The 19,718-nt window shown below is 46.9% G+C and overlaps 1 protein-coding gene across 6 annotated transcripts in view; it reads right to left on the minus strand.

Moving 5' to 3' along the window:
• The window catches only part of RIN2 (Ras and Rab interactor 2), a 243,288-nt gene that overhangs the window by 18,549 nt on the left and 205,021 nt on the right, over positions 1-19,718 (minus strand). For all 6 annotated transcript variants that reach the window (XM_010343725.3, XM_010343724.3, XM_010343726.3 and 3 more), the window contains 2 exons: positions 17,146-17,237; positions 11,678-12,814 (listed from right to left, as the gene is read on the minus strand). In XM_010343725.3, the coding sequence (XP_010342027.1) occupies positions 11,678-12,814; positions 17,146-17,237 (1,229 nt within the window). The remainder of the gene's footprint in view (positions 1-11,677; positions 12,815-17,145; positions 17,238-19,718) is intronic.

A 19,718-nucleotide genomic window follows, 5' to 3' on the forward strand; every position in this document is an offset into this window, starting at 1 on the left:
GTTACCCAGGCTGGAGTGCAATGGTGCGATCTCGGCTCACCACAACCTCGGCCTCCTGGGTTCAGGCAATTCTCCTGCCTCAGCCTCCTGAGTAGCTGGGATTACAGGCACGCGCCACCATGCCCAGCTAATGTTTTGTATTTTTAGTAGAGATGGGGTTTCACCATGTTGACCAGGATGGTCTCGGTCTCTTGATCTCGTGATCCACCCGCCTCGGCCTCCCAAAGTGCTGCGATTACAGGTGTGAGCCACTGCGCCCGGCATGATTATATGCTTTTAAAGCTCATTAATGTCTTTTTGTTGTTGCTGTTACTGAGATCGTGGGGGGTGTCACTATGTTACCCAGGTTGGTCTCAAACTTCTGGCTTCAAGGTATCCTCCCATCTCAGCCTCCCAAAGCACTGGGATTGTAGGAGTGAGACTTCATGCCCAGCCTTACTCATTTCTTTTCTATTTTTCTAATAACAAGCAAATACTAAAAATCTAAGTGTTTCTAAATGACCAAAACTAGAAACAAGTTTTCTGAAAATATTTATGAAGATTATATCAACTGGCCCCAAAATAATCCACAAGAGGAAAGTGGTAGAGACCATAGCAATTGCTGGCTCTTCCTTGACGAAATCTCACTTACTGCAGTAATTTATAGGAAGTATTCAATGTGTTGGCCTCTAGATAAGAAGTGATTCACTCTTATTACTTCTCCAATAATGGATTCACTCCCCCATTAAAGATGAAAGACAGAAACTTTGACCCTTTCCTTCATGCTGACCACCCTGTAGCATGGATTCCAGAGGCTGGAGACAGACAAGGAAATATCACAAGACCAGCAGCAACTCATTGGCTTTGTTTGTGCACTTTCTGCTTTTTCGCACTGGCCAGAGGCGGTGAGACTCCGAGAGGCAAAGCTGCAGACTGGAGAAACTGCTTGTGTTAGAAAGAGCCCTGGGAGCCATGGGGAGGCCAAGTCCCCTCCCCTCTCACTGCCAGTGTCTGGATGGCTATCATAATCGTCGTCCACGGAAGGCAAGACAGAGCCAGCAGTCTGAACCTGAGTTGGTGATTGTTAAAACAACACAAAGTAAAAATCAATATTCTCCAGGGAATCTAACCATACCCAGAGTCTAAACCACGTAATATAATCACATGCTTCATAACAACATGTTTTGGTCAATGATGAAGTACATATGCCAGGGTGGTCCCATAAATTTTTTTTTTTTTTTGAGATGGAGTCTCGCTCTGTCGCTCAGGTTGGAGTGCAGTGGCACAATTTCAGCTCACTTCAACCTCTGCCTCCCAGGTTCACAAGCGATTCTCCTGCCTCAGCCTCCCAAATAGTTGGAATTACAGGCATGAGCCACCATGCCCAGCTAATTTTTGTATTTATAGTAGAGACGAGGTTTCACCACGTTGGCCAGGCTGGTCTCAAACTCCTGATCTCAGGTGATCCACCCGCCTCAGCCTCCCAAAGTGCTGGGATTACAGGCAGGTGTAAGCCACTGCACCTGGCCCCATCTGATTCTGATACTGTATTTTTACTGTTCCTTTCCTGTGTTTAGCCATGTTTAGATACATAGATACTTTGCATTGTATTACAGTTGCCTGCGCTATTTAGTATAGTCATATGCTGTTGAGGTTTGTGGCCTAGGAACAGTAGGCTATACCATATACCTGGTGTGTAGTATGCTATGCCATCTAGCTTTGTGTAAGCACTCTATGATCTTCCCACAACAACAAAATTCTCTAACAGTGTACTTCTCAGATGCATCTCTGTCTTTAAATAACACATGATTGTATTAAAAATGTACAGGTTACAACTAAACGTACCGGACAAAGATATGAGGTTAGGGTGGGAGGGAGGTAATGGTTGAAAAATTACCTATTGGGTTCCACTGTTCACTAGTCAGGTGATGGGTATACCAGAAGCCCAGACTTCATCACTACACAACATATGCATGTTAGAATTCTGCATGTGTACCTTCTACATACATAAACACATTTAAAATGTAAAAATCCATGAGTTTAAATCATATGACCTCTTAGCTTATTCTAGTTTCAGCATTCCGATTTTTTTTTTTTTTTTTTTTTTGAGATGGAGTCTTGCTCTGTCACCAGGCTGGCAGGGAGTGTCACGATCTCAGCTCACTGCAACCTCCGCCTCCCAGGTTCAAGCAATTCTCCTGCCTCAGCCTCCAGAGAAGCTGGGACTACAGGCACGCACCACCACGCCCAGCCAATTTTTGTACTTTATTTTTTTTTTTTTGAGACGGAGTTTCACTCTTGTTACCCAGGCTGGAGTGCAATGGCATGATCTTGGCTCACCGCAACCTCCGCCTCCTGGGTTCAGGCAATTCTCCTACCTCAGCCTCCTGAGTATCTCGGATTACAGGCATGTGCCACCATGCCCAGCTACTTTTTTGTATTTTTAGTAGAGACGGGGTTTCACCATGTTGACTAGGATAGTCTCGATCTCTTGACCTCGTGATCCACCCGCCTCGGCCTCCCAAAGCGCTGGGACCACAGGCTTGAGCCACCGCACCCAGCCCAATTTTGTACTTTATTAGAGACGGCGTTTCACCATGTTGGCCAGGATGGTCTCGATCTCTTGACCTCGTGATCCGCCCGCGTTGTCCTCCCCAAAGTGCTGGGATTACAGGCATGAGCCACCGAGCCCAGCAATTGTTTATTTTAAAGGTAAAGTAGTAGAAATAGAAGGTAATGTTTGATAACAAGATATGGGCCTTTTTTGTAGGGAAGTCAAATTGTGAAAATGTAAAACATTTAGAATTGCTAACATTTATTGGGCATTCATTTGAGCACTTCCTATTCTAATATTATATGTGTTACCTTATTAACCCTCACTTCAGCCCTACGATGCTAGAACTACTGTCATTCATTGTACAGATGACCATGAGGCTTGGAAGTCAGGTGACTTTGCCAGGTAGTGGAGAAGAAACGCAAACCATGTTGCTTCCACTTCCAACAAGAGATGGCAGGCATGTAGACCTCCGTTACAAAAAGGGCAAAACGAGTTGATGCTTTCTTTTTTCATGTGCTAACATATTTTCCTTTGGCTGTATTACTGGATTAAGGATCGGAACTAACACTGAGTGAATGCTCAGTATGTTCTAAGCACTATTAAGCACTTTGCAATTATTGACTCTTCGACTAAAATGAGTGCATAATCCCTATTTGTCTTAGTTTGGGTTCTCTCTGAAGCCAATCCTGAGACAAGGATTTGAATGTGAGTGGTTAAATTTGGGAAGTGATCCCAGGAAGCCTTGGTCTGGGAGAGAAGGCAGCCAATGTCATTTGCTTTATTAAGCCAGTTGTCATGGCTGGCAGGTGAAGCTCAGGCCTGCTGGGGAACTGCTAGAGGCAGCATTGAACGTGCCTGCCCCTCGGAAGGAGAGGCAACTGGGTTCTGGATACACTTGCTCCCTTCAGTCCCTGGTCGAGGCTGCTCCTGGAAGTGGATGGGCATCAATTCCCCAGCCTTTCTAGCCCACCCTGGGCCAGAGCTCTGGTGGCATGGGAAAACTTCATGCAAAATGTCACAGGTGCTGGAAGCTGGACATCAGATTGGTGAGCAAGTGTCAGCGGGCAGAGCACGATGGCATCCACAATACCATGTTACATGTCAGGCAACTGAGGCACAGAGATATTAAGAAACATGACCAAGCACCTATAGCTCAGCAGCAGCAGAGTCAGGGCTTCCAACCCTGCCTGAGCCCTTCCTCTGAGCCACCACACACCCCTGCCTTTCACCAGGAAACTTCTCCATCTCATGCCGGGAGAGCTGGTGGCTGAGGAGGGTGGAAGGCAGGATCTTGAAAATATGACACCGGGGCCACTATAACAGCACTTTGCTAATCCTCTATTACAAACTGCACACAGAAAAAGGCAGGCCACCTGGGGTTGCAGAGGCACTCGGGTCAGATGGAGAGTCTGAATGGGTCAGAAAACTTTCAAGGTTTCTGACCTTGAAAGATGAACTCTCCTAGCCTCAGCTTCCTCATCTATAAAATGGGGCCACTCACAGCTTCCCGAGGTGGTTGCTGGGAGGACTGGGTGGCATCTCCACCAAGAGCACCTGTATGCATCTGATACCTTGTAAGCACGCTGCTTTCTTTGTTGCCTTTGCCCTGACATAGAGTGAATTAGTCTTTTCTCTTTGAGGGGAAGCCCTCTGAAAACCACACCTGGCCTAGCATCACCTAAAGTCCCTAGCCCGAGGCCTGCATGTGGCACACACTCCAAATGTGTAAAATTTAACAGAAAATCCTTCCTTTGGGAGAAGACACGGAATTATACCTCTTTTCTTTACCCCTGCAGAATACAGGTGTGTAACTCTGGTGATGAAATCACTGCCCACGTGTGGGGCAGGCAGGGGTGGGGCACCCCGTCACGATGCAGGGATGTCCTGTAACCTGGGTGGGTTTTAAGTATTGCTGACCATGCACACTTTGGCTCATAAATAATAAATAACAGCCGGGCGCGGTGGCTCAAGCCTGTAATCCCAGCACTTTGGGAGGCCGAGGCGGGTGGATCACGAGGTCGAGAGATCGAGACCATCCTGGACAACATGGTGAAACCCCGTCTCTACTAAAAATACAAAAAACTAGCTGGGCGTGGTGGCGCGTGCCTGTAATCCCAGCTACTCAGGAGGCTGAGGCAGGAGAATTGTCTGAACCCAGGAGGCGGAGGTTGCGGTGAGCCGAGATCTTGCGGTGAGCCGAGATCGTGCCATTGCACTCCAGCCTGGGTAACAAGAGCGAAACTCCATCTCAAAAAAAAATAATAATAATAATAATAAATAACAAAGGACATTGCATAATTTAAAGGAAGATCCCATCAGCCCAGCAAGGAAAGGGACCAAAATAACGATAAGAAGCACTGGGGCTTTGATCTACTTTAGTTTCTGCTCATTTTGGTGGGCTTCAAGGAAAGTCAGTCTACAAAAGTATGGGCTACATCTGTGTGATATGTGATGTAGGAAATCCGTCCGATTTCAGTGTCTTTTAGTAAAAGGCCAGGAAAAATGAACGCAGGGAAGAAGAGACTAATCCTTATGGAAGAATTTTGGTGTTTTTTGTTTTGTTTTGTTCTGTTTGAGAAGGAGTTTCACTCTGTTGCCCAGGCTGGAGTGCAGTGAGTGGCGCGATCTCGGCTTACTGCAACCTCCACCTCCTGGGTTGAAGCAATTCTCCTACCCCAGCCCCCTGAGTAGCTGGGACTACAGGCCTTTACCACCACACCCGGCTACCTTATGGAAGAATTTTAAGAATTCATGCAGATTCGCCTGCCTCTGGGAGGTGGAGCTTAATTCTGCCCCACCCCTTGAGTGTGGGCAGTGCTAAGGGACTTGCTTCCAACGAACAGAGTATGGAATGAAGGGAATCTTTAATTTTACAGGGCAGAAACCTAGCATACAGGAGATCAGTGATGAGTCATGCAGACAACAGTACCTTCTTGTGGGATGTGCCTTCAACTCTGAGGTCACCTTCCTGCCACATAAAACCAACCGGAAGGTGGTGGTAATTCCCTGCCACCAGAGGTGCAGACAAGGCCTGCCAGGGGTCGGTGTCAGTCGCGCTTGCATCTTACCTTGACCTTGCTACGCTTTTAGTTTCTTCCTCTATAGAAGTGAGGGCAATAAACAGAGCCTCTCAAGGCATTCGGAGATTAAAGAGGTTTCTATACATCAAAGTGCTTTGTAAACCATAAAGGGCCGCCCATGAGGAGGGATTACCGATGCTCTCACTCGGCTCTTTTGAAAACATGGGATGCATTTAATTTGTACGCTTTGACTCCACGGAGGAGGCGGCTGTGACGTTCCCCGGACCTGGACAAGAACCGAGAAGCTCCAAAGTGGATACGGTGTCTGCGAGGAGAGAGTAGGGGCTGTGTCTGCACCACTCGTTCCCTGTTGCAAGACTGAGCTAGTGACACGAGGCAGTGGGTAGGACCTGAGGCCCAGGGAGGGTCGCGTCTACGCGGTGCTGGCCTCACAGAGACTGCCAGTGGGAACTCTCCTTTTGGCTGGAGTGGAGGGGTGGGAAAACATGGGTGTGCCTTAAAGAGCCTGATGCTGCCACACAATTCATGCGGCATTTTAGGTGTCCTTTGGGTGACATTTCTCAATTCCTACACGAATTCCTCTTTTACCCAGTGATGCTTCCTGCCTGGGAGGTAGAAAGACTCTAGGGATATGACCAGAAAAGACTCTGGAGCAGACATCTTCACGTGACTTATTTTGTGATGCTCCGCCCACCTTTTGAGTAAGGTCTTTCCGAGGTACGGAGCTAACAGCACCCTTGTGCGGGCCATCAAGGAGTCAGGGACTCAGGGTCAGAGTCACAACTCCAGGGTGTCGCCTTGTTTTGGTTGATGTAACATGATCGACCCCGTTTTGATGCCCTTGAGTGAAAATTATTCAACAAAGGATACCCCACAGGGAGAAACAGGTGCTTCTTATTGTGGTCTTCTATTTAAATTAATTTTGGGACGTAAAATAGGTATCCGAAATCTTTCTTCTTTTTATTTGCCTCTTATTAAGTCTGCAAGGGCATTGGTTCCTTCAGGCGATAGGGTCACATGTACTAGATCAGAAGTCAGAAGATTCAAGATTTTAATCCCTGTTTGGCACTAACGTTCTTCCCTGGCCACACCTCTCAGAATTTTTTTTTTTTTTAGATGGAGTTTTGCTCTTGTTCTGCAGGCTGGAGTGCAATGGTGCGATCTCGGCTCGCTGCAACCTCTGCCTCCTGGGTTCAAGCAATTCTCCTGCCTCAGCCTCCAGAGTAGCTGGAATTACACGTGTCCCTCACTACCACTCGGCTAATTTTTTTGTGTTTTTAGTAGAGACGGGGTTTCCCCATGTTGGCTGGGCTGGTCTTGAACTCCTGACCTCTGGTGATCTGCCTGCTTCGGCCTCCCAAAGTGCTGGGATTACGGGTGTGAGCCATTGCGCCCAGCCTCAGAATAGCTCTTTGTCAAAATAAATAAAAATAAAAAAAATAACTCAGGGGCTTGAAAAAAACTGTGACCTGAAAAATTAAAAACAAGTCACACTAGATATTGAAGCTACAGCCAGCTTAACTACGCATTTTTTTAAAAAAAAACAAACAGCAGATCTGAACCAGAGTAGTTATGATTGTTTAACTCCCTGGGAATCATTTCAATCCACTTTTCTTTTCTTTTGTTTTTTTTTTTTTTTTTTTTTTTTGAGACGGAGTTTCGTTCTTGTTACCTAGGCTGGAGTGCAATGGTGCGATCTTGGCTCACCGCAACCTCCGCCTCCTGGGTTCAGGCAATTCTCCTGCCTCAGCCTCCTGAGTAGCTGGGATTACAGGCATGTGCCACCATGCCCAGCCACTTTTTTGTATTTTTAGTAGAGACGGGGTTTCACCATGTTGACCAGGATGGTCTCGATCTCTTGACCTCGTGATCCACCCACCTCGGCCTCCCAAAGAGCTGGGATTACAGGCTTGAGCCACCGCGCCCGGCCCTCAATCCCCTTTTCTATGTGCGCTGTACTCCCTGATGTCTAACCACATTTTCCGTATCATTTCTCTATTAACACACAAAAAACACTCAGATACATAAATCGAAGTGATCTTTGAAATATGTGGTAACTGATTTTAAGAATACTTTTTCTTCAAATCATTAAATTGCTCTTTGGGGAAAATGTACATTTTGGTTTGCAGCACTTAAATAAACACAGTACCATCTTGTTTCCCCTACTGACTTTTAGGAATATGAACATTTGGCTCTTTCTTATCACGGCTGATAGTCTGTGGTGAGTATCTGAACGAAATCGAAAATTTTAAGTTTGCTAACATTTTTGGAGTTGGACAAATTTTGTTTTTCTTGAAACAAGCCTTGAAAACAGAGGGATTTCCTAAGGCTGACATCAAGTCAGAAATAAACACTATTTTACTAAAATGAAAACACTAACCAGGATATTGCAACAAGTTCTGCAAAATGAAGTTTTCTCTACCAGAAATTTTGGATGGACTTCCCCCATGTGTTGAAAAGACTAAAGCAAGAGTGGTGGGATGGGGATGTGAACACCCACCAGTGAGGAGCATGTGTGGGAGCAGGAAGTGATTTCACCCCATTTACACCCTATAGAGTGGAACGTCAGCAGTGAGTGCAGCACACTGTCCGTGAGGTGGTTGATATCAAGGCTTTAAGTAGGGCCCCAAAACTGCACACTCTTATTAAAGCAATTGTTTGTTCTTCCATGTACCACTCTGGAGGGGTGAGAGTAGGTGATGGCTCTCTGGGAGGGAAGCCTGGTAAGTGGCCTGGAATGAATGGAGAGCTGGCACACACGGGAACAAATCCATGTCTCACCCGCGTTGGCGTCATTCTCCAATCAGGAGAACCAAGCTGATGCCAGGCAATGAACATGTATTCCGGAACCTCTGCATGGGGGGGCTTTTGGTTGGAAGTGCTCCAAAGCATAGTCTAAATAGAATGCAAATTCTCCATAATCATTTACAGGGCAGTTTTTCAGTTTTGAGATCGATTCACTGTTGATCATTTGCACTTGTCTAGAAAGTGCTGAAAGGGGTAGTGACACCAGCACATGGGCAAAAGGAAAGTGAGTGAGAACTATTTGATTTTCTCATTAGCATTTCTCTATGCAACTGAAGAACCACTCTCTGAAGAAGACAGATGAGTATTATCTCCATATACTAAACAGATACATGTGCACGCATTCATAGGGTCATTTTCAACTAAGAATGACTGCTTTAACATACATGGATTAATCCAGTGTAATATGTCCTCCTACCTTCTTGACTTCAGGATGTTCCATAAATCTAGGCTTTCAACTAGAATTCTGTCTTCTAGTTCAGAGTTATCTTCTTCAGAAGCTATAGGAAATGAGGATAGAACTAGATTTTTTTTTTAAAAGCAGAGAAACCCAACTGGCATTCTCAAAAACCCTTATAGGCATGAATGGACAGCTATTCAGAACAAATTTGAGGCTTGGAATTCTGAGGGTGGCGGTCAAAGTGAAGACCGTCTGGTGTTTTGCACAGGAAGTCAGATGCAGTGGGAATCAGTGCACAAGCAAGGTAAGATCTGGCTGCATGCAAGCTTCCCTCCTAACCAAGACATCACCTCTGCATATCACTCTACGCATCCTGGCCTCTGTTCCCGAATTTGCAAAACGTGAACAATACCTATTCAAATATACCAAACCTTGAGTCAGTTATGAGTCTTAAAGGTATTGTACTGACAAGTCCTTAGTAAGCTAGTGATTCCTTCGTTTAGGAAAATGTAAAACACAGACAAGTGGGCTGGCTAAGTCCACGTTCTTGTCAGAGTCATCTAGTAAAGTGCACCTCCGTGGGGATTGGCTTTCTAATAATCAGGGTCACATCTTTCCTTCCACCCGGGGGCTTGTGATGAGTTTCTCAGGTTGACCTTTTCTCCCGTTCACCTTCTTTATTTCAAAAGTCTGGCACTTACAAAGCAGAATGATGTTTCACTGGTGAAGAAGCAGGAGGAACTGACTGCTTTCAGTGCAAAAGCTTAAAAAACCAAACCAAACAAACCCACAGCAAAAACATGGCAATGCTTCTGGAGGCCATACCCATGCCTCGACAGAGAGCGTCAGTCTGAGCAGCCTCAACACAGGGTTGGCCCTTCTATTACAATTCCCCTGAACTTCTGATGAGAAAATAGGACCACAGGCAGCAGCAGCAGAACAGTGAGCCCGGCAAACAAGGGCTTTGGATCCGACAGAAGTCCAAATACGGCACCTGCTAGTTACTAGATAGTGTGGCAGGCAGACAAATGGCATGGCCTGGCATGGCCCTCCCTGTCCTCCTCCAATCCGTAGAGGATGCTGGTGCCTGTTCACAGGGGTGAGGCCAGGACCCACTGGAATAGCTTGGACCAGCGGCCGGGCTCATACTCGAAGCTCCGTAATGATTTTAAATTAAAAGCTGCATCCTTCTAGAGTAGCGAAGTGTATAATTTTCAGCATGTTTTTGTAGAAAATGAGTGAGTCCTTGAGCTCTAAGAGCAAGTACCATATCCAAACTTGACAACAAAAGGAGCTGGCTGCAGAGCTTCTCGGGATGGGGACTGACTTGGGTTGGTGCTTACAGCATCAGCAGCGAGGGAAGGCCGGGCACTGTGGGCTGGTTGGCGCCACTGGCCACATAGCTCAGGCCTGACATCAGTGCCTGCCTGGCTGCACCGCCCCCCCTCCCCGACCGGCACTCCCGACCCCAGCCCCTAAGAGGAAGCTTCCCCTGCAGGTTGGGTTCCTGTCAATACTGAGTCTGATATGGTCTCCCATGAGAGGGGGTCTCTGGTGGGACAGGGAAAGAGGCAGTTTGTATGGATATTCTGTCCTCTCCTTGACGCCTTTTTAAATTAGAAGGCACCTCACAAGGGCACATTCCTTTAGCCACTCACTCCAGCAACACCCCAGCTTTAACCACGCCCTGATCAACCAGGCCTGGCCTCAGTCAAACCACAAGAAAACAAACAAGGCTTTGATTCCTTTGTGAGAAAATCAAAGAGCTGCTGAAAATCACTTAAAGGAGAAAAGAGAGAGGAGAGAGAGAGAAAGAGCCCTCTATCACACACTGTTTACTACTTTCAACAAATGGACCCAATCAGAAAGAAAAAATTGGGGTTTCACTTCTGAACTGCCTGGAAATGTTTGGTAGCTCCAATGGCTTCTGCTGCCTGGTGAGTAAAGTCTCTGAAATTAACCTTTGAGAGTCAACCTTCTGAAATTAGAAACAACAAACAAACAAAAAACCCTTCAACATTCTTACCCTGGAAAAAAGACTGCTTGCCAATTTCAAATTTGTTTTGGCCAGATAAACCATTAGCAACTCATTGCATAGATAAGATTATAAAGAAAGTATTTCCCCTTGACGTTGGAGAAAACACCTTTCATGTGACCTCCAAACTACCTTACTTATGTTACTTATTTTAAAGGTACACAAAACAAACTTATCTTTTTTTTTTTTTGCTTACTCCCAAGCCGTGCCTCTCACAGAAGTCCACGGGATGGGGAGCCAGCAGGATGGTGCCCTTGAGGGAGATCGGGGGCTTGGGGACCCGGGGTCCTTAGATGCTGGTCAGGTTCTGCTTATTCAGGGTCTGGCGCTTGTCCCACAGGTAAGCCTGCTGTGGAAACTCATTCCAATGCATCCCTGAGTTTTGTACTCTCTGAACATACGCTACACCTCAATAAAAAGTTTACTTTGCAACCAAGGCAGAACAAAATATCCACTGCTTCTCAGAAAATAACAAAAACACTTTTGTATGTATGCACAGCCTGCAGAAGCACAATTCCAGAGACGCTAGCACATGCAACACATACACACATACACACACACACGCACGCACAGACACACACATTATCACAGAATGCTGCAACTGGACCCACAGAGGGCCGAACTCCATCCCTGAACAGAATCACTCTGCAGTTCCAATCTGCCACTTCCGAAAACATTTTTGAGCCTGGCAGTTAGCAGCTACTTTGAAAAACTGATTTTTCCATTCAAACAGGGAGAGAAGGTGGAGTTGGCTGTTGTTTTGAACCTCGGAGTAAGCTTCATCAAAAACAAACATAGGTTGCGCTGCCCGGACGGAGTTAAGATAGATTTTTATATTTTTAAAAACAGCAGGTACTTACCTATTTGGTCTTCAGGGATCAGCGACTCAATGGGGGGGTCCAGCTCCGAGCTCTGAGACAAATAGTTCTTGACCTGGGTCATGAACTGCCGGATGGTCTGCAGCATGTCGGTGCTGGACACGTGGCATTCCTTGTTCTCCTGCAGGAAGCTCACGTAGTCCTGCACCAGGCACCCGAAGTAAGTGCATTTGTCCCGGGACAGCTCGGCGATCCTGCGGACCATCCGCTTCTCCGGGGTCATGAAGGAGCTGAACACCCCGCTCACCTTCTGCAGCTGGGACTTGACGAGCTTGGGCAGCACGAAGGAGCTGCTCCTTTTCTTTTTGGACTTGATGGGGGGCGCCATGGTCTCCTGGTCACTCTCCCCCTCGTAGTCCTCCAGGCTGCTGTTGGTGTCCGCCTCGTAGCCGAACAGAGGCATGCTCCGGTCGAACTCCAGCGAATCGGAGGAGGAAGTGGAAATGCTCATGTCGCTCAGCCGCTGCCGGCCTCCATGGCACGGGGGCCGTGATTCAGAGCTGGGCGGCGGGGCGCTTGTGCAATCGCCCGGGGCGGCCTCAGGCGGGGCCCCACCTGGGCTGCCAGCTGCGCCCAGCTCCAGCTCCCGGCCCGCGCCCGGCGGGCCGCCGCCGCTCGAGGTCTTTGCGCCGCCCTCTGCTTCCAGAAAAGAAGCCTGCTTCTTCAGCCGGGGTGGAGGGATGGGAGTTGGTTTCGTTCCAGGCAGAGCTACGTTCCCATGTTTGTTATGGTTGACTGTTTCTGGCATGCTCGTCTGGGTTTCGGTCCTGGCCAGCCGAGGGCTTGTGTGCAGACTATTAATAGCGGGTGGCGGGGGCCTGGGTGGGGGGGACAGAGGCCGCTCCGTGCCATTCGCGTTGGGAGTCCTTGTGCTCGGCCGCTTCAGGCCTCCGCTGAGGTCCTGGCTGTGCTCTTTCAAGAAAAGGGGATTAATAAAGCACAGGGCCCCGTTGGTCTGGCTGCACTCCAGCTCCGAAGGCGTCCTGGTTTTGATAGAATGCACTCCATTTATAAGGCAGAGCTGACGCAGGGAGGCAGGACAGACGCCGTCGGGGGAGAGCGGCCTGTGGGGAGGTGGAGGGATCGGGGGCTTGCTGTCAGCTGCGGAGCTCCAGAAATCTGAAAGTCATTATCAGTGAACACAAGAATGTAAATACAGTACACTCAGACCATTCCTTCACAAATTAAAAAAGCACACGGCATGACAAGGCGCGTCTTGCGGGGCGGGACGGGGGATGCGTGGTGCTGGGGTTTACTGCATTCCTTACTGGAAAGGGCAGAAAGGCTGCCAGACCCAGCTGTGGGCCTGCCACCTTCAAAGCCCTGGAGCAATGGCGTGGCCAAAGGATTCCAGCTCTGCCTTTTCACAGGTAAGCAGGAAGGGAATAAAAACGAACTGGAATTGTTCCAACATAAGCTCAAAAAAGGTCACCTCAAAAAAGGGGCTTCCTGACTTGCTTTACAAAAACTGAACCGACTTCCAAAGCAACACCACCCCTTCCCAACAATCTCTCCTGGGATGCCCTCCACCGTGCAGCTGCCAGCCAAGGAATGGGTCCTTGAAGTTCCCCTTCAATGGGCAGGACCAGCAGCTGGGCCTGGGGGATGTTACACAATCTGCCGAGGGTTTTACACATTCAGCATTAAAACCACCGAAGGAGGAAAATGGCATTCATGGGTCCCATCAGCAGAAAAACCACAGTAAGCAGGCCCGACCATTTACCTTTGTGGTTTGGAGCCCTTACTTCCCAAGTCCTATACAATCTCCTCACCATGCTCATAAATATGCAATGCTCTGCAAAGTCATGCAGATTGCTTAATCATCTGAACTGCCTGTGACTGCCTGTGTCTCCTCTTGCAGATGGGTCTCAGTGTTCCATATAAGTTGAGGGAGGTAGTGGTGTGATCCGTGGTGCCTGTTATAATTTCCATGTGGGATAGGTTATTCTTTTTTTTTTTTTCTTGAGATGGAGTCTTGCTCTGTCGCCCAGCTGGAGGGCAGTGGTGCGATATTGCTTCACTGCAACCGCCCTCTCCCAGGGTCAAGCAATTCTCCTGCCTCAGCCTCCCAAGTAGCTGGGACTACAGGAGCATGCCACCATGCCTGGCTAATTTTTGTATTTTTAGTAGAGATGGGATTTTGCCATGTTGACCTGGCTGGTCTTGAACTCCTGACTTCGGGTGATTCGCCCACCTCGGCCTCCCAAAGTGCTGGGATTACAGGCGTGAGTCACTGCGCCTGGCCTGGAATAGGTTATTATCTGTCTCTAGCTATGCCTTGCAGTGTCTTTCTTTCCCATGGACACAATGGCTGGCCGTGGGGACACTGAGGAGAAACTCTTTGGGATTCCTGGCCCTGCCTTGTCTGTGTGGTGACAGCTGTGTCACCTGCTTTATGAAATCGATCCTGTATCCCTCCTTCTCTCTCTCTATTCCTGCCCTGTCCAACAAGGAAGCCAACAGCCACAGGTGACTCTTGAGCACTTGAAGTTGGCTAGTGCAACTGAGGAAGTCAATATCAAATCCCATTCAGTGTCAGTCAATTTAAATTTTAGATGCTCAGTTCAATGACTGGAAAACGTTTACGTATCTTTGGAACTTGGTTATGAGAATCTACTTTTTCGACTGTGAACTTAATGAAATCTAAATACAAACCATGTATTTCTGACAAACATTTAGGGCCTGAGTTGAGATGTGCTGTAAGTATAAAATACATAATGGGTTTCGAATACATGGTATGACAAAAAGAATGTAAAACATTTCATACCTTAAACGTTTTTTTATGTTGGTTACCTCTGGAAATTATAATGTTTTAGATGTTTTGAATGCAACAAAATAAATTATTAAAATCGCCAGGCGCAGTGGCTCACGCCTGTAATCCCAGCACTTTGGGAGGCCAAGACGGGTGGATCACGAGGTCAAGAGATCGAGACCATCCTGGTCAACATGGTGAAACCCCGTCTCTATTCAAAATATAAAAATTAGCTGGGCATGGTGGTGCACACCTGTAGTCCCAGCTCCTCGGGAGGCTGAGGTATGAGAATTGCTTGAACCCAGGAGACAGAGGTTGCGGTGAGCCGAGATCGAGCCATTGCACTCCAGCCTGGGTAACAAGAGTGAAACTCCGTCTCAAAAAAAAAAAAAAAAAAAAAATTATTAAAATCAATTTAACCTGTGTGGCTACTAGAAAATTTCAAATTACACGTAGATTCGCCTTATGTTGTAATGGCTAGCACAGCATGTCTTGGAGAAGTTGCTTCTCCCTCCTTTGAGTCCTCTTTAGACTTATACTGTCACAGCTGTAACACCTTTGTAAAGCTTTGTATACTTAGTTCATGTGTATATGTATCTCCCATATAGACTACAAACCTCATTGGCAGTGGGTAAGGGCACAGGGATTGAGAAGGAATCTGATTAACCTTTGAGTCCTTGGTCTGGGGCACAGTGTCTGCCACAAAGCAGACCCTCAAAAAAATTAGTTTGATGAACAGATTTTTACTGAGGCACAGAATTTTAAAATATGCTATCTCTACACAAAATGGATAATATGCACACCGATAATCACAACTTGGATATATGTTCATTAGACTTCAGTCGCATCTAGTTAGCAGCCATTGGAAAAAAACTCTTTTTCACCTCTCTCTTGGCATACCACAAGCATTGTCCTTGACACTTTGGTTCTGCAGACTCAGCACTAAGTACACATTGCCTGTGGACCATCAAACTGGAGCTATGTGGGCAGAGGTCACCAGAGAGAACTGAGACCCGGTACATATCTTCAAGAGGCCTAGAATCTAGTTGATAATATTGACTTAACTTCAGCAAGTATTTTAATCTCTCTCCAAAGGTATGCAGAACTTAGTTGCAAAAGAAGGTGCGACTGTTAAATAGGGACGTTTCTATGGCCTGAGAGTTTTGCCAGGATTCTCTTTCCAAATCCCATTACCCAGTCTTGCCACCTGGCCACACGAGGGCAATTCTTCTACAGATACAATCTAAGTTTCACGGCCAAAGTGGGTGGATCACCTAAGGTCAGGATTTCAAAACCAGCCTGGCCAACATGGTGAAACTCTGTCTCTACTAAACATACAAAAATTAGCCAGGCGTGGTGGCAAGCACCTGTAATTGCAGCTACTTGGGAGACTGAGATGGGAGGATCGCTTGAACCTGGGAGGCGGAGGTTGTGGTGAGCCGAGATCATACCACTGCACTCCAGCCTGGGTGACAGAACAAAGCTCCTTCTAAAAAAAGAAAATCTAAGTTTCAACAGAAGGGAATTCAGAGCTATGCCCAGACTCCTCTCTGAGGCTCCCTCAGAAATGGCAGTCGCTTCAAAACAAGTTTTTTAAATTAAGAGAAAAATATGCCAAAGGACCAGCCTGGCCAATAGAGTGAAACCCTGTCTCTACTAAAAATACAAAAAAAAAAAAAAATTAGCCGGGCATGGTGATACATGTCTGTAATCCCAGCTACTCAGGAGGCTGAGGCAGAAGAATAGTTTGAACCTGGGGGGAGGTGGAGGTTGCAGTGAGCCAAGATTGCACCACTGCACTCCAGCCTAGGTGACAGAGTGAGACTCCATCTCCAAAAAAAAAAAAAAAAAAAAAAAAAAGGAGGAATGCATATATGTTTTATTTGCTGGGTCAAGTATCACAGTGAGTAAAGTCCTTAAATCTTAAGAGAATTTCATCCTTTGATCTGGGTGGAACATTTTTTGCAAAAGCTAAACCCACATAGATTCCTTGAGGACAATGGGGAAAGTAAGTTAAAGTGGGCGAGATCCATTGTCCACCACTGTCCCGCAGAATCATGGGGACTTCAGGGACATCGGTAAAGAGGCAGGATGGGGAAGCTAGTACCCAGCTGCCGAGCGGGGATCCACGACAGGGTTAGGACATGGCCCGGAACAGCAGAATGAGAACTGAACGGCGAGAGAGGAAGCGGAACAGATGTTACTCTAGATGTCTGCGCTGTCAAATTCCTTAAAGCACAGAAGTGCTGTCAATGCCTGTGTGTCCCTCAAAAAAAGAAAAAATTATGCATGCAGGATGCACTACATTGGGTTTCCCTTTCAGTCAAGCTCTGTCTCTCCCCAGCAAAATGCCTCAGAAAGGGAAGACGCCAAAACGTTACAGATGTTTGCATTAGAACTTCAACATTTTGGGTAACCCAAACTCATTGATGAAGAAGCTAGAGACATTCAAGAGTTACCCAGGCAAACTCAGCACCAATCTTTTTGAGAGTTGGCTGAACATTAGATGTAGAAAAAGAATCGCAGAAAGTGTGATTCAGGGAACACAGGGACCTGAAAGCTGTTTTTCCAGGAAGAAGGGAATTATTTTTGACCATAAGGTATGTTTGACGGAGCAATGTAGCCTCAGCAAGCCCACCATTGATTCTGCTCCACGGATTCATTTTTAGATAGACCCAGGCAGGGGGCTCACACTTACTTAGTCCCATCTGGGCCAGTTCTTCAAGCTGAGCCTCCGACTTGGCTGTTGAAACGGCATAAGGCAACTTCAAGGTAAACGGCAGAACATCCCTGATTACTCAGAAAAAGAGAGAATGTTTCTGATTACATGTCTGGTTTCTATCTCTGGTATTTATTTTCATCATAGAGATGTTGTAGTTTAAACTGTTTAAAATATCCTAAGTAGACACCATACCACACCAACCAGAAGTTATCTTTCCTGGTGGTAGAACTCAACATTTACTATTCCTGTCTGTATTATCACACTCAGGACAGGCAGAGAGAAAAGCCAGCATAGTTTCAGTATCAGAGTAGGGATCACATTGTCCTGCTCAGTAGCTAAAAGTTTTGTAGAGTTTACATCAGAAATGCTGACTCTGTTGGTAGATCTAGCATGCATATAAAACATTATGTACATATAATGTCTATAGCATGCATATAAAACATTCACTACATGTCCATGTGAATACTGGGTCCAAACTGCCCAGGCAGGAATATGGAATCCTAAACCGAGATGAATTAGCCCATTGCTTTACATATGGCAGGCTCTTGATGAACACCTGTTGGCTTGACTTATGAAATCTTCCAATTAGAGCCCACACATTGGCCGTGGTTTGCTGGAGACAAAACTTTCTCCTGTGTTTGAAGGCAGAGCTTCTTTAACTTTAAAGTGCAGATAGCCAGGCGCGGTAGCTTACGCCTGTAAACCTAGCACTCTGGGAGGCTGAGGTGGGTGGATCACCTGAGGTCTGGAGTTCAAGACCAGCCTGGCCAACATGGTGAAACCCCATCTTAAAAAAAATGTTTTAAAAGGCGGGGCACGGTGGCTCACGCCTATAATCCCAGCACTTTGGGAGGCCGAGGAGGGTGGATCACGAGGTCAAGAGATCAAGACCATCCTGGTCAACATGGTGAAACTCCGTCTCTACTAAAAAAAATACAAAAAATTAGCTGGGCATAGTGGTGCGCGCCTGTAGTCCCAGCTACTCAGGAGGCTGAGGCAGGAGAATTGCTTGAACCCAGGAGGTGGAGGCTGCAGTAGGCCGAGATTGCGCCATTGCATTCCAGCCTGGGTAACAAGAGTGAAACTCCGTCTCAAAAAAAAATTTTTTTCCCAGGATCCGGGAGGGACTGGAGATCTGGCATTTCTGCCAAGCTCTTAGAGGATGCTGATGCTGCTAGACCCTGGACTGGGCTTTGAATAGGAAAGCAAGTCTAAGGCCTCTCATGCCAACAACCCCAGCATCCAAGCAGCGTGGCACCATGTGCAGATGACAAACACACAGGACAGTGAGAGCAACAGACCCAACAGGAGGGAGCCCAGCCAGCATCAGGGGCCTGCCGCAGCCACGGGCCATGACTTGCTTTCTTGGAAAGGGCAAAGGCAGACTTAAACATGTGCTCATCTTCATAGATAAGGGTTAGGACCATGCTCTAAGCACTGGTGAATTCCCCGCAGGGCAAAGCACAATACTCTCCTGACACAGGCAGAAAGTGCTTTGGAATGAATGAATGAATATTCAGTAACTATGACTTACTCAAAAGGAGTTTTGAGCGGTGGTCATGGTCTTACAAAGAATTATTCATTCACTTATTCCACAGATGTTTACGATCATCTGCAATGTGCCAGACATTGCATCAGGGGTTGGGAATAAAACAGAGAGAAGTCCCTGCCTTCATGGAGCTTCATGTCAGGGGACACCGACGGACAATAAACAGATACACAATTCACAGAATCTACGAGAAGACGATGCATGACATGGCTGAAAGTGAGGCAGGAAAGAAGAACAGAGTGTCTGAGTGTGAAGGTGGCCAGGCAGGGCTTCATGAGCAGGCAGCATTTGACTGAAGATCTGATGGTGGCCAAGAGGTAAATCAGGAAGGGAAGCACCTTCCAGGCAGAGTGAGCAACAGGTGCAAAGGCCCTGGGCTGGGGAGGGTCTGGCATGGCTGAAGAACAGCAAGGAGGCCACTGTGGCTGGGAGGTGCTAGTAAGAAACAAAACTTGGAGCTCCTGCTTGTATTTTGTCATCATGGGATGTGCCGAGAATTTCCACTGACAATAATGATACCAAGCAACCTATTGTTTATAGTAAAATTAGGCAACATTCTTGGATGAACCAGATTAAATCTGCACGACTAGAGAATTTTGGAGCCGTGGAAGCTGTTGACAACGAATAACCAATTCGTCAGTGAAAAGAACAAAACAAGAATGTTTTGACACCGTACTCCTGTGCTCATGTAAAGCCAGGAGACTGCTCTTCTTGGGGGTCAGGCCCACAGCACCTCCTCCTTCCATGAGACCTTCTACCTGTCCTCAAGTGTTGTGAGCACCCCCTTTGCGTGTCCACTTGTGTCTGCTTGAGATGAAGCAGGCAGCACTGCAGGGGATGGCTATGTCTGTAATAGCTGCTGCCTGACCTGGCAGGGCGGCAACCTGATGATAATCTCAAATGAAGATTAATGGGAACCAGAACCTTGTAACATCAAACTAGCCTGTAAATATATGTTTGTATGGCTGGACCAACTTAATTAAAATCTACTTTCCTCAGA

This window comes from Saimiri boliviensis, chromosome 9 (assembly GCF_048565385.1).
Source record: "Saimiri boliviensis isolate mSaiBol1 chromosome 9, mSaiBol1.pri, whole genome shotgun sequence".
Taxonomy (NCBI): Eukaryota; Metazoa; Chordata; class Mammalia; order Primates; family Cebidae; genus Saimiri; species Saimiri boliviensis.